This window comes from Lathamus discolor, chromosome 8 (assembly GCF_037157495.1).
Source record: "Lathamus discolor isolate bLatDis1 chromosome 8, bLatDis1.hap1, whole genome shotgun sequence".
In the NCBI taxonomy this organism is placed as follows: Eukaryota; Metazoa; Chordata; class Aves; order Psittaciformes; family Psittacidae; genus Lathamus; species Lathamus discolor.
This window is the reverse complement of record NC_088891.1, coordinates 2,013,367-2,038,486: the sequence shown is the minus strand read 5'-3', so window position 1 is coordinate 2,038,486 and position 25,120 is coordinate 2,013,367. Positions and strand designations below refer to the sequence as shown.

The 25,120-nt window shown below is 40.6% G+C and overlaps 1 protein-coding gene across 3 annotated transcripts in view; it reads left to right on the top strand.

Moving 5' to 3' along the window:
- The window catches only part of MAP2K5 (mitogen-activated protein kinase kinase 5), a 120,980-nt gene that overhangs the window by 63,735 nt on the left and 32,125 nt on the right, over positions 1–25,120 (top strand). The window contains exons 16-19 of one of the 3 annotated variants that reach the window (XR_010614524.1): positions 535–606; positions 11,729–11,758; positions 21,696–21,928; positions 24,436–24,450. Coding sequence is in view for 2 of the 3 variants with exons in the window: in XM_065688125.1 (XP_065544197.1) it covers positions 535–606; positions 11,729–11,758; positions 24,436–24,462; positions 24,774–24,806 (162 nt within the window). In the remaining variant the exon portion in view is untranslated. Of the gene's footprint in view, positions 1–534; positions 607–11,728; positions 11,759–21,695; positions 21,929–24,435; positions 24,463–24,773; positions 24,807–25,120 lie in introns of those variants that run through there. The other 2 variants (XM_065688125.1, XM_065688126.1) reach the window with 2 other exon arrangements.

The window sequence follows — 25,120 nt, the reverse complement described above, 5'->3', positions numbered from 1 at the left end:
AAAGTCTTTTCATTTTCTATAGGTCAGATATGAAATTAAAAAGTATATAAAATAAAATTGCTGGCATGTGAGTTCATTGGTTCTTTTGACTTCAGTAGCTTTGCTTTTCAAACCGTGGTTACTCCCCAGCCCCTTCACTCAACATTAGGAGCCTCTTTTCCAAGTGTCCCTTGTGGTAGACGTGTGTACCATACGGTTTTCACAGCTTAACCTTGTGCTCTGCTGCACGTGTGCAAGCCATGAGCTTTTTGTATTTTGTTGTTGGATAAAACAGCCCAAACACAAATGCCAAGGCCAGCTTTGCAAGGTGCGTAGCTACATATCTGAGCATAACCAAGTCCTTTGCTCTTGCAGAAGAGGCACAATAAATCAAGAAATCATGTTTGAGGAGTGGGTTTGCTCTCTGCCGGGTTAGCTGGTGAGCTTTAAGCTTCTTTGCATTTCTCAGTTCTTTTGTTTGCCTTGGGGTAGGTTTTGTGCAATATATGATGGTTTGCTGGGCTCAAGAAGATGTTTCTTTCCATCTCTTTGCAGCCTGAGCGGATTTCAGGGGAACAGTATGGAATTCACTCGGACGTTTGGAGTCTAGGGATTTCCTTCATGGAGGTATGGAAGTATCTGTCATTCTCACGTGCACAAGGCAGCAATCAAGTTAAATCTAACGTATGAATATTTTAATGTAATCTTTGTATACTCTTCTATGTGTGCATGTTTTGAACTATTGCTAAACTTCTTGGCTGTATTTAGAATGGGTTTGTTCTTACTGCCTTCAATTTAGGTGTTAGAACCTCTGTACAAACCATTAACAGTCTAATAGAACTCCACATGGGAGTAAGAAGTAGGGCCTGGTCCATGGATGCCTCTGCATCCTTTCAACACCTCTAGGATTGAAGATGACAGTGTTTCTGTATTTCTTCACAGGCTGGGAGAGAGGGGACTGTTATTAGGGTTGAAATGGCATTCTGCAGATTCCAGGTTTGAGCTGGTTAATGGCCTTGCAGAATCTTTGTAGAAATATTTGCCCAATGGTGCGAGTCCTTCCATGTGTGATAAAATGGTTTGGGTTAGAAGGGACCTTAAAGCTAATGCAGTTCTAACCCCTGCCACGGGCAGGGACACCTTCCACTAGAGCAGCTTGCTCCATGTCCCATCCAACCTGGCCATGAGCACTGCCGGGGTTGGGGCAGCCACAACTTCTCTGGGCAAAGGTGCCCTTCCCTTTTCTTCTGGTGTAGTATCTGATACATCACTGTATCATTATGTCATCTAATGATAGAGTAATAATTAAGGTAAAGCTGAATATGCCTTTTGGTGAAGTGCAACTGATGTTTTAGCAGATGATTAGGTAGGAGGTAAGTAGTCTTGGTGCTGCCCCCCTGCATCTTAGGCAAATTTCACATTTTATAGCCTTAAAGTTAACAGAGTCTTGTTACATTTTCAAACAATAAATTCCTTGCCAAATCAGTTTTAACAGCAGCGGAAATACTTAATGCTGAATCATTGCATTCAGCTCTTGTAAATCTTGCCCAGAGTCTGACTGAAGCTAGCTCTGAATTACAACAATGACATACTTTAACATGTCACAGGGGATGCGGGTCTCTTAATTTGTTTTACTGCAAATTTTAATGGCTTGTGATGCTGGATAGCCCTCACAATTTTGGGAGAGATACAGAATGTGCTCATACGCTCTGTAAATTAATCCAGCCAACAAAGGGCAAAATCCAGATTGTATTACATGAAGACTTGACTGTGGTGTTGTCCTGGTTCATGGTTGAATAGAGGGCTATAAATGCAGGAATCCTATAGAACAAGCATTTACTGGTTCCTTTGCTGAATAAAAGATGTATTTTGATGTGTAGCAGCAATCTGATGATTTACCATGTAGACCAAGATATTTGGAGTGTAGTTTAGGATTGTTAGTAGGCAACCTGTCTGGTCATGAATATGATTTGAAGGATGAATTTCATGTTGTATCAGCCAGCATTAGGAAAACCTTTCATTTGCATTTTATCTCCTCTTTTAAACCTTCTCAACTTTTCCCCCCCTCCTTCTCTCACTTTCCACAAATGTTTTCTGAACCACATGTACAAAAACCAATTTGGTTTGGTGTGCTTTGTTAATTGGGATGTCATCTGGTCCTCCGGGACCTCTCTTCAACATGATCGCTGCTTTATTGAAGTGGTTTGAGTGATGTGTTAAATGATGAAAGCAAGGACACTGCCTTAGAAAAATGGCTCAGAAAAGGTGAAGAAGATGCTCGAAGAGCCATGCAAGGTCACTGTCATTAAAGTAACACTGTATTGACATGGGGATTGGTAGTGGAGACACCCAGGCCCTTGTTGATGGAGCTGTTAAAAAGGGAAGCTGGCATTTGCTGTAAGATTTTAAAATCATCTCCACTTAGAGGTGCAATACTCCAATCCCTGCAATTCGTGGTAGCACTGTTAGAGCATGTTAATTTAAAAGAAATGGCATTTATGACCAAGTTAGCAAGGGCCGTTCTGATGTATGAGAATATAAATTACCAGTTAAGTAAATCTTCTTAGTTTCTTTAATATTCTTCTGAGCCTTTCAAATGTCTTGGATTTCTTTGCTGCAAAGCTTTGTGTAATGCAAAACCGAGTTTTACTTTCGAAGGTTAAGAAAACTGCCCCAAAAAACTTGCTGGCAGAGTGTGGAAAGCATTAGGTGATGGGAACCACCTAAGTCTTGAGAGTAGTGAGTGTTCTTGTTCCCTTTGAAGTAAGAGATGTCTGAGGGCGCTCAGTCTTTCCTTTGCCAAAAATAGGGAAGAAATTAAAAATGAAAATAAGTAAATTTAAAAAGTGCTGCTGGCATCATTATTATTATTACTTTGCTGTAAACCTATTTAAAGTGTTTCATCGCAAACAGTTTGGGTGTTTTCATGAGGTTTTAGATGTTTTCATTGAGGTGCTCGTGGCTTGACAAAGCGAGTTCAATTTAAACCAATGACATTGCTGTCACTACACTGAAGACTGTGTCAGCATTTTCATTTGTAAAAGCTGTTTTCCAAGGGTTTATAACTCAGTCGTAAATACACTCTGGGCTGGGCTGAGCCTGAGAGCTGTGTGTGCTCTGTAACTGAAGCAGCCAGCCTCCAAGAGCCGTGTCCTGCACAGGATAAACACAACTGCCTAATCTTTCTTGTTACTCTCTAATATGACTCTCATCCTGCCTTGCATGGCTGTGAGCTGAAAGTGGACTCTGAAGCATCCAAAGGAGGCTAAAATTCATCCTGTTGGGTTTTGAATAGCCAGCATTCTTGTCCAGTGGTGCCTTTTTGAGGAGCAAGTATGCCTTCAGCAGAGCCGCTTCTCTTGGAATAAGAGGCAGCTGCCAGAGACAAGAAGCTGGGTGAGAAGAGCTTTTGGTGGGACCATGTAGGGCTGGTGTCTTCTTTGGCCCTCCTGCTTCCTCCGGGGGTTGCCTCTTGGTTTTCTTCTGGATTTTGCCATCTCGGAGCTGACTGCTGAGGAGCACTGGCATGCTCTTTAGACAGGACTGAGGACTGGAGTCTCCTACGTGTCCTGAGGAGGGAGATGGTAGGTGAGCAGGGAGTTTTGGGAAGGGAATGGAATAGAGTTGTGATCAGAGGTGTTTGTTGAGGGGAAGTATAGGCTTGCACATCTTTGCCAGAAGATCTAGGGCTCATTTTATGTACCAGTAAAATTGGTATTATACTATATTACATTGAAATGCAGGCGATAAGTGATTTGCTTATGCCACAAAACTAGCGAGTTCTGAAACATGAATACTGGCTAATGATACCTTTTTGCACCTCCTTTTCCATCACATCCTAGTCTCTGCTTTCCACTGTTCTCTGCTGATAAAAAGAGCTACTTTTGCTGTGTTTCAGGCCTCTTTTTAAAACTAAGTTTTCCTGCAAAGCTGATCAGTGTTCTCTCCTTCAGAGAAGAGGAGCTTGTCTAGCAGTTTTAATGTTAGAAACAAGTTCTTCAAACTCCCAGAATGAGATCATGACAGCAAAGAGGAGGAACATGTTTGAAGAGGGTGCTGCAGAGAAGCTCTGCTTTAAGGTGGTTCTCTTAAACATCTTAAAGATTGAAATGCTTTAGCTGCATGAAGCTGATGTAAAGACTTGTGTATATGTAATCTGGTCAAGGAGAGAAGGTTTCAGAAGAACTTTCTAAGGAGTCTGAAGCGTGTCATCAGTCACGCATCATCAGCTTTGACATGATAATGGTTCAAGATGAAGGCTGTGAGCTGATTTGCAGGAAGCTCTGCAGACCATGATTTAATCTTCTGCAGGAGTTCACTTCAGTGTGGACGTTATGGTTGGTCTTTCATCAGTATTACACCCTTGCTTAAACAATAGCAGGTAGACAGATGCTGGGGTGGCATCTGAGACCTGAAGCTTGGTGGTGCAGCACAGTTTCTGTAGTGGCACTGCGATGTGGTGAAGGTGTGATAGCAAGGGGTACAGTCATGATGGGGCATCTGTGAATCTGTGTGAGGCACAGACCGTGCAGTGACCTCCAGTGTCAAAAACCACACTAAGCAGAGGCAGGAGGAATATTAATTAAAATAGCCTATTAGAAAATGGCAAGGGTCAAGCTTAAAAAGAAAATGAGAATTGCATTTGATCTCCATACAGAGCAGGAGTCTTGATATTGTAACAAAATCCTTGGCTGGAGTGAGGGGTGTCTGATCAAGTGACAGTTCTTACTTGGCTTGGCCTTGTGTTTTGTGTGCTTGCAGGGAGCAGAACTTTATTTTACTTGGTTAAACTGGAGATACAAGGAAATGCCTTGCCATGGTGATGCTGATGGTGCTGGTGGAGCCATTGAGAATAACAGGAGGCATGAGAAAAGCAAGAAAGTAAAAAGCACTTTGTTGCAATGAGCCTCACCTTGTTACTCTGGTTTTAAGGGTTGTAGTAGTGTGCCAAATATGGGCAAATCCTCAGATGCTTCACTCAGCATTGAGAGTGGCTGTAGCATGTGCAGAGTTTTGCTCAGTAGTTTGAGTTGTTCTTACTGTCTTTATGTAATTTTACACATTCTATACTGAATGCTGTGTTTCAGAAACTTGATCTTAGGAGGAGCCTGCCCTATATATTTGTTATTTTTCCTCCCTTGAGCTATTTCAAGGGATTTTTCCGAGCAGTGGCCGTTAGCTCCGTTTCCTCGTTTGCCATCCTCAGCAGCACGAGGATGAAGATGGACAATGTCCAGCTCCATCACGATCTTTGTGGTAGTGGAATTAGAAGTAAAGGTACCAGTGCCTGAGGGTTGGGTCATGAATTAATAATTGCTGTGTGGTGGGGGAGACCCGTCAGAGTAGCTGAGAATGGGGAAGTTGCCTCGCAGAGCGCTATCAATCACTCAGTGACCATAACTTCCAGTAATTAGTGTATTTTATGGGCCTTTGCTTCAGTGACTCGGAAGCACATATGCTCCAGTCACAGCTAAACTTAGCCAGAGTAATATTCCAGGATGATTTATCCGCTTGCTGCACTGGGATGTAACCCTATATTAGGTGAAGATTGTGAACTAAGCTGCAATAAAGTGTAAGTTTAGGTACAGTTTGCGCAGGTTGAGACCTCAATGTATCATGTTTCTCAGCAATTGCTCTTAGGCCGCTGTGGGCAGCCTGTGTGGCAGCAAAATAAATAATACAGTTCTCTATCTGGGTGCAAAGGCGAGTGGACAGTTAAGGGATAACATCGTACGTGGTGTATTTGTAATAGATAGGATTGTGTAATTAATGTTCCCTATTCTTATGCTGTGCAATACAGTTTCTACTTTTTAAAAGTCCAAAATTCAGGTATATTTGTCATTCAAATCTGCCTTTTCCTGTTACTGGATTTGTTTGTAATGGTGGACAAACTCTCTTCTGCCAGTGGAGATGGAGAACAGCTCGAATTGACCTGCATTTCCACCAGCACAGCCCTATTTTAACACTTCTTTTCCTTTTAAGTATTGACTCTAAATCCAGAGAACAGCTAGGCAAGAAGCCTCTCTGCTCAAACAAGTATCCTCATTAATCTTTATGGACCATTTGAGTGAATCTTGCACCTGACAATTTCCCCAGATTGGCCCTGAAAGGCCCCTGTCCCACCTTTTTCCTTTCAGAAAAGGCTCTGCTATTCTGAGCAACACCTTTGAAGAAGCAGCAGTAAAAGCCTGGTAATATAAGGGATTTGTGGCAAGGAAGAAATGTGCAGTTTAATCACGATTGTCTGCAGCCTTTGGTTTGCGGTGCATTTACTGTAGTTCATATTTAAAAGAAGTCAAAGTGAAACTAATTATCTTTAATTAAGGTGAATTAGGCTTTGATTTTTAATATATTTTTATGTAGAGAGATCTCAAACTCATCTGCTCAAGCCAAGGAATGTCCCAAAGGTTATTAGGGCATATTTCTGTTGGGCCTGATGGTATTAGTAATAACCTTCTTCCTCATAGTCCTAGACATGAACAAATATGTCACTTCATCAGTCTCTGTTACCCGCGCTTATGCCCCTCCGCAGGGGTCGCAGATTCCACAAGTTCCCAGCTAATGGCGTTATACATTAAAAATTGAAGCTTTCCTCACTCTGAGGCCTTTCAAGGCTTTGTTCTTAAGCCCCAGACACTTTGGAGTGCAGCTGCAAACTATAGGCAGAAGATTAAATTAATTTGTAACTCTTTTTTTCGGCCTGCATTACTAAATCCTGCACATTTAATTGAAACCCTACTTCAAGATGCTTTGTGTTTCTGTTCTTCTTTGTTGTCGGTTTAACCTCAGCAGCACTTTAATGCTGGTAAATTGCTGTTATATCCTTTTGGATTCTTTTTTTTTTTTAACTGTGCAATAAGAGGACACTGGAATTGATATTAGAAGGAAAAAACAATCTTAGAGTAGTTTTTGAGGTATTTAATATTTATTAAGGTCCATACCCTGCAGAGTTTCAGGTGATTTTAAGCCATCTATCTAGGAATGTATAAATTGGTCTTGGTATGAAATTTCACCTGGGGAATTTTATGTTATCCAGTAGTTAAGTCTGATTTTTAAAGTTTCCTGTGTCTGAATGTTCCGAAGTGGCGGCTGCTTTTCCGTGAGACGAGGGTTTAATGGCAGTGCACCATCTAAATGCAAAATCCTGAGATGGAAATTTAATTGTGTAAAATGTGCACAAGGTAATTAAGAACAAAGTTTAGAACATTTCAGACTATAAAGTCCTCCTTCAGCTGGATCATTGCGATATTGTAAGTGCTTATTTTCAATTTGCAGTTATGCTGAGAAACATGGAATGTGTCTAAATTAAGAATAAAACCATCCCGTGCTTTTCAGTGTAACTGTAAATTAAAAAACAACTTGTACAACATCGACAGTAATCTAAGTGGGAGATTTTATTGCCTGAGTGTCCTAAAAATATGCTTTGAACTTCTTTCCCTCCGTCACTTTCTGAACAGGATAGGGACCAAGTCACTATTGTAATTCTTAAATGGTCAAGCAAGTCAAGAGGGACGTAGAGAGAGCAGTTTGTCAGTGAGGATTCCTGGATTTCCATTTTCAGTTCCAAAACTGTTCATTACATTATTTCACTGACTCATTTTAAGTTTGGGCTCACATTGATTGTACGTAGTTGAGGTTAGAGTTGCTCTCCAGCCCTTCTTACGGCTGCTCCATACAAGGGATTTAGGCACCTGCCTCTACCAAAACTGGCTGCCCCGTGTTTGCTCTCCCCGGTGTGGTTTTAGGTATGGTTTGATAAAAAATCACCATAAAATGAGTGGTTGAAGTGCTCTGATGGGCTGCTTCTGTGACTAAGAAAGTAGTAGTTAAAACCACATGCACTACCAGCCTCCCTACAAAACCCTATGCAGACAGGTAGTTGCTCTGAGGTGTAATGGTGTAGGAAAATGTTATTCTGGCATATTTCTTGCTGATATGGTCTGATTCTCATTTATATTTCCATGCCATGCTGGCATTGCAATTGACTGGGCCTTTTTTAGATGATGGTTTTTGCTGTTCTTGTGTATTGGGAAGGTATCCATAAGGAAATGAGAACCAGTTCCTTGAAGTTTAAGTATTCCCTTTTCTCCTCCTTAATATCCAGAGCTACATAAAATACCATTCAGTGCCCAAACTGAAAGAGTGTGAATGGAAATACTGGTTTTTTGTTATAATGCCTTAAAATAGCAAGTTCCTGAGTGTCATCACATACAAATGCAGAGGAGATAAGTGTTTGATAGTGCATTACTTTGGTAGTTTACAATTGTTTGTGTCCTGCATTGGGCTTGTGCTGCTCATGTTTAGATGATTTCCTTGAGACAGAGGATAGAAGTATGAAAATCCCTTCAGTGAAGCTCTAATCTGTTTGTTTTGGGGTGTTTTTTTTCTTTACTTTAAGTGTGACACTACTTATAAATCTAAATCTACACACAGAGGTCATTGGTTGGCTGAACTTAAACCGTTTTACTTAGTAAATTTAATTAAGAAAATACAGTGCAACTCATAAGCAAATGAGTTTCTCCTAGTTTTAAACCAAACCACCCTCTTGAGTGCTGATTGCCTTGCTCGACCCCTGGTGATACAGAAACAGGCAAAATTAAAAAGGACATTAAAGCTTCATTAAATCTGAAACACATTTAGTACAGTGACATATCTGCAGGCTATTTCAGGGATGATTACATACTCTTTGGTAAGTTTCTTAATTTGTAATACCTTGACAGTCTTGCAGGGAGGAAACAACTCTGACGAGCTGAAGCGAGTGATGGTTCAGGGGATGCAGAACTGGCACATGAGCTGTCCGGGGCTGTGCCACTTTGCAGTTCTCAGTCGAGGAGCAGCTTCACTGAGAAACGTGTTTCTTTTTACAACTTGCTCCCGATGCATGTTGGATTCTTCTGAGCTCATTTGTGCACCCCGCGCTTACATCTGGCAGAAAACTGCTCTTTCTCCAATTACTCTGCTGCCTTTGGAGCCCCTGCTGAGGTGTGTGGTGGTCGAGGGGAAGAATCATCAGTAAGAATGAGAATGCTTAGTTTGAAGTCATCAGTGAGGCTGTGGTCGTTTCTCTGCTTAAATAAGATGTGCAGAACGATGCCCTGTATGTGTAGCCATAGTTATCTTCTTGTTCTACAGTGGGATAACTATTACATTCCTACAAGTCTGTAGCTATTGTAATGACTATTCCTACGTCAGTTGTCATTGGAAAAATCAGGATTTCTGTTTCTGTTCAGAGAGAAGTGTTTGTCATTTATAGGTTTATTTCTAGGCACTTTAGGCTATCACAGCAGCAGTGCTTCTTAGGCTGTCAAGCAGCTTTTTGGAAGTTATAGATGCTCCTTCCAAAAGAAGATGAATAAAAGGGTATGTTTTAGTAGGTGCTGGTCCTTAAGACTGAACATAACAGAAAACATAGGGTCTTGGCTTAATTATTTAGCAGTGTATTTCAAAGCCTGCTGTCAGAGAGCAACTGGAGTAACACTGAGCTGGGAGAAGCTGTGAACCAGATAAGAGTGATAGAAAGGATAGTGGTCAAACTGCTTAGCTCAGGTTGATTTGTTGTGAGGATGAATTTGCTGTGAAGAGAAGCACTGCGCTCAGCACTGCACCAGAACCAAAACTGGAAGGCAGAATTCACCCCAAAGAGTTGAGACTTAAAAGGCAAACCTGAAAGGCAAAGCACAGTAGAAACCCAGAGGAGGAAGGAATACCACTGTGGAGAATTTGAAGAGATCTTGTCTTCTCACCTCAATGTTGTTCCCTGATCCAGTGTCTCTCGTAAGCCACATTTCTTGTACATTCTCTGGGTGTTGGTCTTATAAACCAACTAACACACGATCCCCACGTGGAAGCCTGGAAGCAGATCCCAGCTCCCAGAAATGAGTGGCAGAATAGAAACTTCTCAGAAAGAAACATACTGTTGTGAATGCTCCCTCCCTGGCGGTGTTCAAGGCCAGGTTGGACAGAGCCTTGGGTGACATGGTTTAGTGTGAGGTGTCCCTGCCCATGGCAGGGGGGTTGGAACTGGATGATCTTAAGGTCCTCTCCAACCCAAACTATTCTGATTCTATATATGTTATTGCTAGTAGGGATCCTTGGTCAGCACATCTCAATAGTGTGGAAGTTTCTGAGAGTAGTCACCAAAAATAGTTTCATCTCTGTGTTTCTCTTGTATGCATCTCTTACACAAATGCTTGAAGACCTACCCTGCTTTTGTAATGTCTTTTTGGATCTGGAAGGAGTTTACTGTGTTTGCAAAGGCTCACAGCCAAGCAGCTGGTATGGTACAAGGTTTGGACAGCAGCTGGAGGGGCAGGAAGGGCATCATTTCTGCTTATATCTGGCTGCTGCCACTCATGCTCTCAGCTTCTTACTACCTTCTCATGACCTTTTTCCTGAACTAATGAGGCTGGAGAATGTCTACTGGTCTTTGCCTCATCCATTCATTCCCCACCTTGCTACAGTTCTATCTATGCCTCATGGTTTATACTTACGGTAGGTTTGTGCTGCCAGCCAGGCTGAAATTTCATCGTAGGTTAGCACAGCTGCCTTAGCTGCAATCTGGCCAGGTCAGGTCACCTTAGCACTGAGGAGCTCAAATGTCATTGACAGTAGAAGTGCTGGGAAACAGCTTTCACCCAGCACTGATGTGTGGTTCACCCTTTGCAGTGCATGACATGATGGCTTGGACCTTCAGCATTGGTGCTGTTCCTCAGTCCAATGTGAATATACTTAGTTTGTCATGCAGATGAGTCAATGGTAGCAGTGCATCCATAACCTTTTAGGTAGACTTCCTTCTGAAAGCGGTATGGGGAGGATTCACCAAGGTTAACCAGGCTGCAGAGAAGCTCATCTGACTATGGCTCCCCTGAAAACCATGGAGAGAGGTGGACTTCTGCAGAAAGCAGGTCAGAACAGAGCTGCTCTGAATGCGCTTTTGGAGGAGTCTGTGTCAGCTCTGAAAGCCCTTGTCCTTCACTGAGTAGTAGACAAAAAACTAGCTGTATTTTGCTGAAATTGTTTCCAAGCTTCAGATACTAAATGGGAAAACTTGAAGTTGTATGAAGAATTTGTTATGGAATATGTATTAGCTGTGGCATTATGGCAACAGTGCTATTGTGGTTGGGTTAATACTGACACTAGCAGGTGTTCTAGTAATGCATAGATTGACTTATAAAACAATGTGGACAACAAATCCAGTTGATGTTCTGTGCTATTGAAAGTAGATCTGAAGAAAAGTGGAAGTGACTTTTTGCAGGTGCCGTGATCTCTCTCCAGGTCCCCCTCCCAGGTTCTTACCTGGGTTTGACACCAATAAGGAGGCAAACCTCGACTGTATAACCCAGATTTTACTCTGAGCCAGTTAAGGAAGGACTTTGGGAGTTCAGTGCATGCTCTACAATACCTGTTCATTGCAGATAATTATCAGGAAAGGTCAGTGTCGTTGGCCTCACTATTGAGGCTGAACTGGTTTAATTTAGAGAGTCCTCAGGAACTTGGGCATCAAACGGTGTTACTGAGTGATATAGACAAAAGAGCTCAAGAAATACAGAAATACTTAGAAACATAGAACAAGGGGTGGTGGTTGTGAATGACTCCATTCTAAATACAGCTCTTTGTGTGTTTTCAGCATTACTTTTGCTGACATTTTCCAATCTATACAATAGTAAGAGTTGAGTACTTTTCTCTCTTTAAGAAAATGTGCCCTCCATGCAAATCTATATAACTAGATAAATATTATTTCCTTTCCCAGCTTGCTCTTGGGAGGTTTCCATATCCTCAGGTAAGATTGTTCATTACTGCTGTTTGCCACTGTGACATTCATTCCTATGTATGAAGGTGCAGAGAGCAATTGTGAACATTTGAGCCACATACAAATAAATCTGTCCTGTTAAATTGAAAAGTGGTATCTTGAAGGAGTCATTTAGAAGTCTCTATTGATTTTTTTTTTTTCTTTCTCTCTCTTTTTCCCCTCTCCAAAATCTAGATTTTCTTTCCCTGGAGACAATGAAAATTATGATGATGTTAATGATTGTTTTGGTGTGAGATGAAAAAATAATCCAGTGCTTTTGAAGCAGGGAGGTGTATCTGCTCCTTCTGATAGTTTAATTTTGAATAATAGTACAATGGTTTAAAATCTGCTCAAATCAAATATATAATGTGAGTGGAATACTTAAGGGAGCTTTGGGTTCGCCATTTTAAGAGGAGCTAATACTAGTATTTTATTTAGATGCTGGCATTTCCAACTTTCCTCTGACCTAACTCAGTTGCATTGAAGTTTATGGCTAAACTGCTTCCACCGTCAGTGGCAATGGTGAGGCCAGTGTTGAGCCCTGCATTACCACGTAGTATTTTACTTTGTCTTTATGCTTGAAAAAACATGAAGCTCTGAACAGAACAGCCAAGCCAGAAATAGGTTTGATGATTGTATTCTTATTGCAGGATGGATGTTAGAATTCATAGTAACAAACTATTCCGTAGTTCCTCAAATTATTCTTTCCTGGAAGAGAGGGAAAAGTGAAGTGTCCAGGGACTAAAATGAATTATTTGAATGTGGTTTTTATGTTTTCGTATGTTTTATGAAGGCAGTTTCGGTCTGTACAGATCAGAGTGCCTGGAGGCACGTCTGATTTAAAGGTGGTGTTGGTCTGTGCTCTTTAAGCATCTATTAACTTGCTATTATTATGCAAATAACTGTTGTAATACACATACTAATTTATGCATGGTTAGATTATGCAGATGCCTCACAAACATGGTTATTGAATAATAGGCTGGGACTCATTCTCTCTCCCATTTTTATAAGCTGTTTTAAGCAAATTCTCCTGACACTTTTATGGACTTGCAAAGGTTTTGCATCTGTAGAAATACACGGATTTTTCACTTGCTCATCTCCTATGGAAAATGGTTACTGGCTGAGAGAGCTGGGGCAGAACACACTTTGCATATTTTATCCATATTTTAAACTGCACCCTCTCCTTTGAAGAGAGGGCTGGAAAAGAAGCTCTTGTGTTGAAGTGTCCTCCATACATCGATATACTCACTTGTGTGCGTTGAGTGTCTTGACATTCATTGTGGCTGGTGTATTCTGACACTAAATCAAAGTGACGGGGGGTACAATTTAAGATAACCCCCCGTTTACAGAAGTGCTGTAGCTTGGGGAAGGAAGTTAGAGCACATACATTATGTATGATTCTAGCCAAAAATTTGCTTTCTGAATTAGGAGCAAAGCATGATTGCTAGTTTAAGATCCTTTTTGCTATTCTAATTAACAAAACGGATCGGGTTTGCAAAAGAATATCTGGCAAGTCAGTAGTCCATGAAATTGTGTATATTTTTTAATGTAAAACAGTTGAGGAGGTGAAACTTTAAAATGCAGCTATTAAGCTTTTCAAGGAACTGCTTTTCGTAAGGATTTTCATGTGAAGAATATGTATTTTAGACATGTGCTTAGATCACAGGTCACAAAACCCATAGAAACCTGCTCTGACTAGGGGGAAAATTAGTAGTGTGATGGGTTTTTTTATGTCTAAATATCTATTTATTTCCCTACATAAGGGCCTGATTCTGCAGTCACTCGCCTGAGTAAATCCTCCGCACTTCAGCGGGCTTATTGAAATGAATGAAGCTAATCAGATGTGTGCCTGCAGAATTTGTCCCTAAATAACTTGAAGTTACTTCTCTCCGACAATGGAAAGTCTTGGAACATGTTTGGGAACACCTGAAATTTCCCATAAATGAATGCTTGTCTCCAGCTGTAGCTGGAAAAAATAAGTTGGGTTTTTTTTTTCCCTCTGTTTTGGAGACACAGACAAATGGTGTGTGCTTAAATTCAGTTTAAATGAGTAAGATTTATAGGGGGAATCATTGCTGTGTGGAAAATCAGGACTCCTGCAATACACCAGTAAGACCTAAAGAATGATTTTGGTTTTTTCCTGGCCTTTAACAGGGTATTTTAATGATAGAATTTGCCACTTCTCATTTTCCACATCTTTTGCAAGTATTTATTTTGCTAACACACATCACACTATCATGATTTAATTTTATGTTCACAATAAAGTGTTACCTTGAAGGCACTGAAGGTGCGAGCGACTACTCCTGTGAGTAAAGTTGCTTATGGGTGTGTTGAGAGTAGATATTGTCTTGTCTTGATATGAAGCTAACTTCAGAATCAGTAGCTGACTGTGAAAGGTACAAGAGCACAGGTAGTAATGATCAGAACAGACTTTTGCACTGTAAAAACTTTATGCAGGAATCTGTAGTCCTTAAAACGTAGTAAAATTCTGCAACCGTTGTGGATTTTGGTGGTGTGTGGTTCATTTTCCTGGCGTGGTATTGCAATGTGCTATTGCATCCTTACTGTGATATAGAATTCCTTTTGGAAATGGTAGGGTATGATGCTCATAGGATTTTCTGTAGATCCAAATGTAAGCACCTAAGGGTATATTCTCCCCTCAGTGTGTTTGTGTAACTGTTGAAACTAATAGGAATGGTGCATGCAGTCACACAAAAAATACTATTTTGAGTAAAGTTCTTTCCTACTTTTCCATGTAAAAATGAAAGGAGACCCTTTTCCCCCAGCCCAATTGCTAGTCCATGATCTGTCCAGGTTCTTAGGTATCTGAAGAAGGCACATAGGGAAAATAAGTTTCAAAACCCTTTTAAAAAGTTTAATTGATGTGGTTTTGATTTCACATGTCTGAGCAGAAAGAACTGGGGAAAATAATGGATAGAATGAAAAAATACCAAACCAAAAGGCCATAGCACCTCCCAGTATATATAATGACATTTTAAGTTGGAAGCCCAAAGATGTGCAGTGGCTGAACCAACTGCGAGACGTACAGTTAATCACGGAGATTCACATTCAGTCTATGGTATAAAAACACGATGGGGGCAATGACTTGTTTAATGATAATGCAATTTAGGAGAAATGAAAAGAATTGCTCACTAAATATTCTCGGCTTGTCGTCAAACTTTATACAAAGCAGGATGTTAAAAGGATGTCGCATCCATTAGGGAAATATTCCAAAGAAACAGCAGTACTCGGCTGCCGAGGATTTAATCAGCTATAGGAAAGCGCAGGCTACGACGACTGTATTTAAGATACTTTTGCGTTTAGAGAAATGCTTCCCTTCCTTCGGCTGTGATTCCACCTCGCTTAATAAATTACACGGAAATGACCTGAAGTTTAGAAAGAAAAATCAACCCAAAATTCCTCTTTCCCCATTCTGCCCCCTCCCTTCCCACTGCTCCCCCCCCCCCCCAGTCTGAGCAAATACTGCCCCTGGTATTGTAAAGCTTTGAATGTTTTCACACCCCATTAATTTATTACTTCTCTTTCCTCATCTTTAAATTTTTCCCTTTACCCCCCCCTTTCCCCCCCCCCCCCTTTTTTTTTAAATCCAGGCTCCCCGCTGCTACAGCGATTTTCATCTTGTTGTTAATTTTCCCTGCTCCATATGGAGCTCCAGACATTTCACCTGGAGGCTGTACTAGATTTTGCTGTAGCGATCGCACTTCCGGAGGCCAAAACTGTCATTTAAGGTTCCTGGTGCATCTGTCTACGCCAGGCTTTTCACTGGCACCGGGAGAGTGTGAATAACAAATTGGATGCACCTGAGATTTCAGATGATTAGTGTGTTTTGTGAATCTGGGCGACTTGTAAGCAGATAGCTGTAGGGATGGGGAGGGCTAAAGAGCTACCCCGGGTGAATCCGGGCTCCCACCTTGCATTTGGGATGTGCCGGGAAAAGCACGAGCATCCCGGCAGCCTGAACGCGGAGAGTAACAAATATTTCATCCTGCCTTGTCATTGATTAGAAAAGAGCCTTTAATTTCATTTCACCCCATGTTGTGATTAATTTGCATTCTTTGTCAGAAGTTAATGGAGTTTTTTATGGTTCACTCTGAAATCCTTGAAGACATCAGAGTTGATCTGATGTTTATACAACCGCCAGCGGAATTTTTTCATTTGATTGATGGGGAGCTTGATGTTATTCCAAACGGCTTTTTAAGCTGTTTTTAAGAATTATTTGAATAAAATGCAAGCAAGATATTGTTATAACGATCAAGATTATCTGTTAAAAATCTGTTTCAAATAAAGAACATGATAAGTAGAAAAAAAGATCAAAAAGACAGGAGAAATGGGCGATACAGAAGATGATATTTGCTAAAATAGATAATCCAGGGATACAAATTAGTTATTTCGCAATGTAAGAGACCTTAATTTAAGGGTCTTTTTTTTAATAGAGAGAGATTATTTTGCAGCATGATAAATAATGGGAATGAATTAGTAAGGGATTTAGTCACAGTTAGACCTTCCCCCCCCCCCGCCCTTCATTTTTTTATTCTCCCAGCTTTTTTCACCTTCATTTTAGCAGCGATGCGAGCTCGGAGCACTGGTGTCTTTAACTCGGAGAGACAAGACTGTCAGGCCTGTTAGTTCAACAAAATGATGACATATTGCTCGTCTCAAGGAAGAGGCATTCTTAAATCCCACTGCAAAGAAAACATAAGTGGATAATAGGAAATTTTATAGCCCAAGAAAGCATTCGCTATAGACTTGCCATTGGTTTGCTTGATAAGAAAAATATACAGGGAGGGGGGAAAAAATCCTCAGTGAAGGAAAATCGCTTTTTGCTCCTCCTGATAGGGAAAGGTTTGTACTTTTACCAAACCCCAGCATCGAAAAAGCATCGGAGAGACGATGCAGAATGTTCTGCGTACACTGGGCCAGATCCTCAGCTGGAGCAGCTCAGTCCTGCTGCTCCGGGGAGCTCGAGGGACAATGCACACTTGTGCCAGCTTTGGGACACGGCTCCTTTTTACAGCAGGAAAAGATTGTACAAATGCTTTTGTTCCTTTTTGATGATGATGATGATGATTTCTGATACCAAAGCTGGGGCTGTTGGTGCAGGGTTGTGTTTTTTTTTGCAAGATCTTATTTTTATCCTTTCATCAGCAAATTCTACCCTCGCTGTGATTTCTGCAAGTAAGATTTAATTATAGGTCAAAAAGCTCCTGTGCAAGCGCTTCCATTTAAACCAGATTAATTTATTTGTTGTATTGTAGTTTGCTAAATAATTGCATGGTTTTAAATGAAGTTGCTGCTTTCTGATCCCTGTATTAACATGGTCTAAGATTCTTTTTGTTACGTGTAATCCATACTATTGACCACATTTGGCCTGGTTGCATTTAAATGTAAGCAGGTTGTCAAGGAAAAAAATACTTAGTTTAACTTGGCATGAAAAGAGCCATTTTACTGTTGTTTTTTCTATTGACAGAAACATCCTTTAAGCATTCATTTATTTTTGTGAGAATAAATTGAGGGTTGGTTACAGCATGTTTCCTAGTAAGAAAGAAATGTTTTTTCTTCCATATATATCATTATATCTAGCCATTTAAAAGACATTAAACACTGTTCAAATGCTAATGCCAAAATAGAGAATTAAATTATCCTATCTTAAATATGATAGATTTGTGCAAATATTTTTGCTTTTTCTAATACAGCATTCCAGAAATCACTGACAATATTTGAAGCCATCTGCTATTATTTTAAACTCTCACCAGTTTCTTCACATAGGCTTCACCACATGTATCGTTCGTGAGATAATATACTTTGATACACTTTGCTTTCTTACTTATTTCTCCTTAGCCAGAAATAAGTTAGAACTTAAATTTGATTTGGGTATTAGGAACTTGCTGTAACATCAGAATTTAGTTTAGAGGCATTTTCTTGTATGAAAATGGAGAGGTTTTTAGGGGCACAAAAAAATAGTTCAGAATCTGAAGGAAAAAGACAAATTTGTATTTTTTTGTCTTAATCTTCTTGCCTGATTTTTTTGTTTGACTGTAAAATGGATGTTTGAACAATATGGGCAAGCTTGGAAATGTAGGTGACTAGTAAACCTGGATTTTCTAGTATATTTTAATATGCTTTTATTATGTTTTAAGAGTGGATTGTTAACTTATGATCTTGAAAACCTGATTTTATTGTTTTATTTTGCTTTCTAACCCTAATAATTCCAGGCAGTCTGAGGAACCAGGGCTTAGGCTGTGGTTTGTGACCACCGTTCCGGGATGTGTTCTGCGCTTGTGCCCCTTGTCTTGTGTAAAATCTCATCCCTGGTCACACTGACATCAGCTTCAAACCTCTGAAAAGTTCCATTTACCACAGTGGGAAAATTACCTGCTCCAGATGCTCACCCGTAGGCACATCCTTGGAGTCGGGATGTAAGTTTGTGTTTTCCAGTTGGTTACGGTGTTGTCACCCTTCACAATTTATATTGGAAAAGAAAATGGCAGCATCCATTTGAAGTCTTTTTGGAGATATAAGGATCTCCTGCATGAGTTGGTGCTTCTGTGGAATGGGAGATGTTCCTGTTGTACTTGGAAGGAAACATCTCTCCCAGTTACTGTTCCTGCAGTGGACAGCAGTGGCGAGGTACCGGAACAAAAACTTAAACTTGGGAGATGAGCTCTCCTTTGGAAGAAAGCTGTAGGTGAGTTGATTTGGGTTGTTGTAGCTGGCCTTTTGCTGACTGTCAGTAAAGACTGGATTTACTGAAAGTTTACATCTTTTCTGTGCTCTGAGCAGGCTGTCTTGGCTGGGTTGAGAAGGAGGCACAGTTCCTCACAAGTCTCTCAGGAACTGGAGATGAACAGAGGCATGGGTGCAGCAGATCTCTGCCCTGTTTTGCCGGTTTCCTTACCAAGGATGCAGCTGTATGACCTCAGAAATGAGCTGTGACTCTGCCTGTTTGAGGAATGAGAATACCTGCTCCTGATAGGGCTGTGAGGTTGTGAGGCACTTCTGGAAATGGACACAGCAGTCCCTATAGTTGTTCTTCACTACGTCCATGGACTGCTAATGGTGGGATCCCCACCAAAGGCTAAGCTGTGTTTTCAGTGTGACTTGTAGAAGCACACAGCACACAGGACCATCTCATCCCCCTTTGTTGGGTGACAGTTGCTCACCATAGTGAGGAGCCCCAAAGGCCAGCATAAGCGTGAATGATTTGGAGGTCTAGGTGAGCATTTCCCTTCCACAGCAGTCGTTCTTCTGCCAGCCCTGTTGAACTGTAGGATTAATTCATGAGAGAGCACAATGCTACTTGAGGGCAGTGGAATGGTGTAGGTGAGGATGCTCAACCCACCCAGCACCTTGGTGTAGTTAGAAAACTCCACTCATATACCCAAATCTTTGTTGCTTTGGGTTATTTCCTTTCAGATGTCCCTAGAATTGTGTCATCTGTAGTGATCACAACTGATTTTTCAGCTCTTTGGAGAAAGCTCAGGATTTTTCTAGATGGTTTCCAGTGACAAGCTTTAGCAATTGACATTTTTACCTGTTTCTTTTCAAGGTAGAAGGGACTTGCAGTGGTGTGCTTAGGAGGAGGGACAATCCTGATGGATATTCATCTGCTGCCCTTCAGTGCTTCTGGTATTAGAGGCTCTCTGGTTTCCTTAGATGATTTGTTCCTTGGCTTTATTATCAGAAAGGCTTTCCTCACTGCAGGGTATAGTGGCAGCTGTGTGTAATGAACGTGAAGAAGAGATGCAGGAGAGTTGGTTATGTCATCCTTGCTCTGTCTTTAGTCTGAAGACCCCAGTTCTTTCGGTCTCTCAAGATTTCTGGCTGGTTTTGTGGTTTTAATTTGAACTTTCCCTAGCCGGCCCACAGCTCTCTGGGGATGCACAGGCTTATACACAGCATGGGGAAAGAATAACCATGTGTGTCTTCAGACTGTCTTCCTCCCTGGACATCCCACTATGGAATTTGTCCTTCCGGATTTTGGGGTGGGTGTTTTTGGTAGCATCATGACATTATTCCTGCCCAGTTGTGATGGGTTTTCCTCTTCCATAGTGTCCTCTGGGTTCTCCTGGTGTTCCTCCCCGTTACCATTTTTGCTAATCTTGATGATCATGGGTAGCTCTAAGTAGGAACCAGTTACAACTAAACCCCGTTCTTTTATACAGTTTGGGGCTGACCACCCTTTGTTCTCCTTATCACAATTTTTGTGATGCTTTAAATAAGGTCTTAAACAGCCATTTGCTAAATTTACTTTCTTCCCTGTTACTGGCTTATCCAACATTCCTGCTGACTGAGGAACATGGTGTTATGAGCATCCTGGTCCTATTCCACTCTAGTGGTTGTTGTTGGCTTCTCGCACTCCCTCCATCGTTTCAGCAGTGTTTAGTTTCTCATGCCTACTTTGTGGAATTGTGTTACTAAATTCTGGTAAACAGATTTCTGTGAGAAGTGGCTGCAGTTCAATGGTGGATGAAATAATCTCTTTATAGAAATTTGTTTGTAGACCTCTGGGAAAACCGGCATAATATAATTGGAAGAATATATTTAATATTAAGGTTGTTGTGAATTGTCTTTATTATTATTATTCTTTTTTGGTCCTCTGTTTTGTGACAGTGATTGAAGTTTGCCATTTGCAAAATCTATGGATTGGGATGGGGAGCGTTCACAGTATCAGGAACAAATGAGGGGGAGTCAATCTTTCAGGTGTGGTGACTTCTGTCAGAAGTATAACCAATTCCAGTTTGGCAAGAATTTGTACAATATATGTGAAGATCATGCTTTGAATCCAGAGAAGGAGTAAAACCCACAGTGGTGAAAACCACCTGGAAATGCAGTGCACTTTCATGTTCCTTTCCCGTTTATAACAGGGCAAAGACAAAGCAAGTGCGTACCAGTCATTTGTCAGTAGGACTTTCTGCTGCTCAATACGACTCTAACCCTCATTTTAAAAGATTAAAAATAAGTTATATGTAGTTTTAAAATGCACGGTTTTCCTGGAATGGGAAAATAGATGTTCTGTTGTAAAGCCTCCCTGAAAGATCCTAACTGTATGATTTGTTGGTATATGTATTTTTCTGTTAAAAAGAGATATATCACCAGCTTGAAAAGCAGTATAAATGTAAAGAGAAAATTTGTTAACTGCAATGGGAAGAGCTAACCCTGGGTCACCTGCAAATCTCTCAAACAAGAGCTTCAGGGCAAGTCCTAATTCCAGAGAGTAAAAGCGAAAATTAAAGCTAGAGCTGGTGACTCCTCTTAAGTTACCCGGGGTGGTTTCATTTGAGTTTCCTTGATTGTGCTTGTGAATATAATGTGAAAGGGATGGTAGAGGTCTTCTCAGCCACTTCCCATCCCAAGTATCTCCATGGAGACAGGGACATAACCTGATGGTCTGTCGAAAGTTGCTTTTCATAACCAGAGGCATTCATTAAATAGTAGATGAAGCAGGAGGCAAACTTTTGCATTTTTAACCAACCTAAAAAAATAGATGTGCTTTATGGAGTGGTTTATCCAGATACCACTCATACTTCATGACCTGAGAAACAGACTGTTAATGTGATAGATTTATTTATCATTTACCCTTCTTCTTCGGTTTACAAGCTATCACATGCAGTAAGTAAAAACACAGCAAAGACCATACAGGTTCAGAAATACCAAACAGCTGATCCAGTTCTGCAAATGCACACCATTTTGGTTGCATGTGAAAAGCTCATAGAACCTTCTGAGCAACTGAGTTTTCCAGTGATGAACAGGTCGGGGGCTCACTCACGTTCTTCTAGGAGAGCATTTTGGGGTGAAAGGACTAAAGTGGCTTTTCTGAGGCAAAAATGATGTTCTAATGAGCGCATCGAAGCATTCCTCAATACTCTTAAAACACATACTGCATCTTTTTCATCCTTCTTTCAAGCAGGGGTTTCAGTTGTGTCTCTGATACCATTTCATTAGTTGAAATTCTTCATGGAAGGTATGGAAACAACACTGCCAGTCTCCTTCCTAAGCCCCAAGTTGGGTAATGACACACCAAATGCTCAAGCTTTTGAGCTGCAGCCACTGCACTTGGATCCCTCGAGACGAACCTAAACTTCTCATCTCCCAGTAGTGCACGAAAACCAGACGGTTCGTGGAGGAAACAGAGGAGCGTGGGTGAGCAGGAAGATAAAACATTTTACATTGAGTACTTTTAAAACTGTTCTTAATGTGCTATAAAACCGGAGGCTTCCCTTTTTCCTGAACTGTGTGCAAAAGGAGGAGCGCCGACTGTAAAGTTGTCGCCAGTTAGGTTTGGTTTATGGTTGCAGAGGCCGCCCAATAATGTGATCTTGGAAAAGGTAAACAACATAGTTTTAACAATGAAAAATATGCCTAATATAAATACTGCTAAGTTCATTGTTGTTCGGAACTTGAAAAATATGAGTGTAACATTGCATTTTCTGGTGGAGTTAACAGAGGAGCACGGTGCAGCCTTACAAGCAATATATCTGAGGCAGAGAAAATAGGTAATACATCTAACTGGGGAGTCTCTGTGGCATTGGCGTAGAGGAAAGCACAGTAGCTTTATTTAATTGAGAAAATGAATCAATTACAATGATGTTGCATCATCAAATGCAGGGGAAATAGCAGATATGTCATTACATCGGGTAACAGTGTTAAAAAGTAATTGAGTGTCTTAAGCATTTTGAATCAATTCCAGGTACTGGCACAGCTACCTTAATGCAAAATTTATGAAGATGATCTGAAAATAATATGTCGCCATCAAAATAGTGTAATAAAACCTGGTAACGATGTGTGTGTGAGCAAGCACGCATCCCTCCCTACCTCCCCCTGCAGAAGCAGGGCCTGCTGCTCCAGAGGAGAGTTGCAGCGGCACAGGAAGAATCCTGTCATACTTGCATTTATGTTGCTTTATTTTTCATTAGAAGCACTGAGCCCTTTGATTAGAAATGATATTTTAAATCTTGTTCTGAAATTGGATGTAGTCATATCGGCGTTGAGGCGACTGTAGATGATCCCACCGCTATTCCTCTGCATGACAAGACCTATTTTTCCAGTGAGGAAATGTGACTGGTGCTCTGTTAGGATGACAACCTGAAACGCCTGCTCGTGTGCACTAGTGTAAAGAAGCCCCACACTATCCATACAGAATAAGATGAGTCTGTTTTGTCATTTAGCATCTGGAAGTGAAGTAGGAAAGAAAAGTCTTTTTGTATCCACAGCATATTTTGCTGATTAGCAATAATGCAAAGCAGCGTGTTTATTCCATTGACTTGTAATAGGTTGACATTGGCCATTAAAAAAATGGGCTAATTCTATGCATTATTTTCTTCTCTTCCTTGGAAAAAATCAGAATTATCCACAGAAGCTTTATGTGTATGTTTGTGCACTGCTAATACAATAATGAAAGACTTAACATGCATAATACCAGCTATTTTCTTGGTGCTAGTTTTCAACCTCCTCTTACATTACATTTTACTACCTCTAAAGTATCACCAGAGGATCCTGCCTCTAGCTGGGTACTGGGGGGGAGTGCTTCTAGAGCTGATGGCAGCCCTACAACATTCATCATCATGGCACTATACAGCAGAGAATATTAAACGTAAGGGGCAAGCCAAATAAAGTGTGTTATAACAGCAGACAACATTCTCAATAAGGACTGTGTTGTGTTCGCATCGCAATTGCGTTGGGTTGAGCAACTTTGTGTCTGGTTAGCTAAAATAGAGAATTAATTCTCCACACCCGTTAGAAATGGTACACATGAACATGAGCAGAATGCCAGCATCCTGAAATCTGGTCAGATATTCTGTATGAAGTACCTGCTTTGTATTTAATTGTTTGCGTTGTAATTCTGCCTTTGTTCCTTTTTGTGGTCAAAAGGTGCTTTGCCAGTATGGGCCAGAATATTTTGCAGCCCTCTGTAAGCAATCAAATGGTCTGTTGCTATAAACTATTAATTATTTTCCAACCAAATTGATGTGGAAATTGAAGACGACTGATAACAACCCTTTTCTTTGCCATTTAAAACCAGACAAAGTTCATCAAACTTTCCAGTCTCACAGATGGCAATGCTGTTCTTAGACTCCAAGTAAAACTGGGCTGGAATATATAAGAAACTTGGTGAAAAGTGGCGTATTAAAGGCTTTCCTGAGCAGCAGTAGATACTTCAACCACATAATTAAAGTTTTCTTCACAAAAAAAGGGATTGTGAGCCGAGCCTGGCAGTAATCCAAAATTCTAATTTCTGACTATGATTTAATTTCAATTTTAAATAAATCGGTTTTTAATTTAAAAAGAGTGAGCTTCATAACATTAGCAATGATTGCAACATTAAGCCCAGTGTTCACAATCTAGCAATATAAAACATTATTTATATCTGAATCGTAAACAGCCTTTTGAAATGGATTATGGTTTTTCTTCCTATTCTAATACAACCTGGAGGGTACTAAAAAGTGTTGTGTGAAATTAACATTCTGCTGACTTTCGCCTATAAATGAGAAGCGAGCTATTAACATTTGTGTATTTTCATTATGTAAATTGTGTTAACACATGCCCACAAATTGCCACCAGCGATGCAATAATTTTCTCTCAGTGATCATAATGTGTCCAAGTGAGTCATTTTGATTATGACATGCTAATTACATATTGTCTTTTTTCAGATTCAGAAAAACCAGGGATCTTTAATGGTAAGCTTTATGAGTTCAGAAAAAAATTCACTTTTCTTTTTCCTGATGGCTGCTTCCTCTGCATGCTTGAATGCCTTGTTTTAAACTTAGCAAATTGCATTTTGAAGAAAATGCAAACCTTTAACTGCCTGTATTAGATTAGGTACCATTAGAAATAATAGAACATCCTGAGCATCAATGTTTTTATAAGAGTTTGCTGCTGTTGATTAATCTTGCTATATTTTATTGCATTAATGATTTTTTCTTTCCACTCCACTGTAAAGATATTGCATATAGGCTAATACTTTTTCCCTCTCTTCTTCCCATTGCAGCCTCTCCAGTTATTGCAGTGCATTGTTGATGAGGTGAGTCGTCGTCTTATGTGCTTTCACTCCTAAAGTCATTCCTAATGGACTGGAAAGCTTATATTTTGTTTCCTAATGAAGCACAATGCCCAACATCCTCAGAGCACAAGTTGCCTCGTGCAGCTTGGAGCTGTCAAACATGAACTGGCCTTGTCCCAGTTTATGCTGTTTTTCTACTCTTGATATTGACTCTTTAAAAGACTTGATTGTCTCAAAGCCTGGTCCTTTTAGCTCTTTAGGCCCTAAAGCCTCAGCCTCATTGTGTGAGCTGAACCTCAGCATTTGCCAGATGAGTTGGAACGGAGACATTCAAG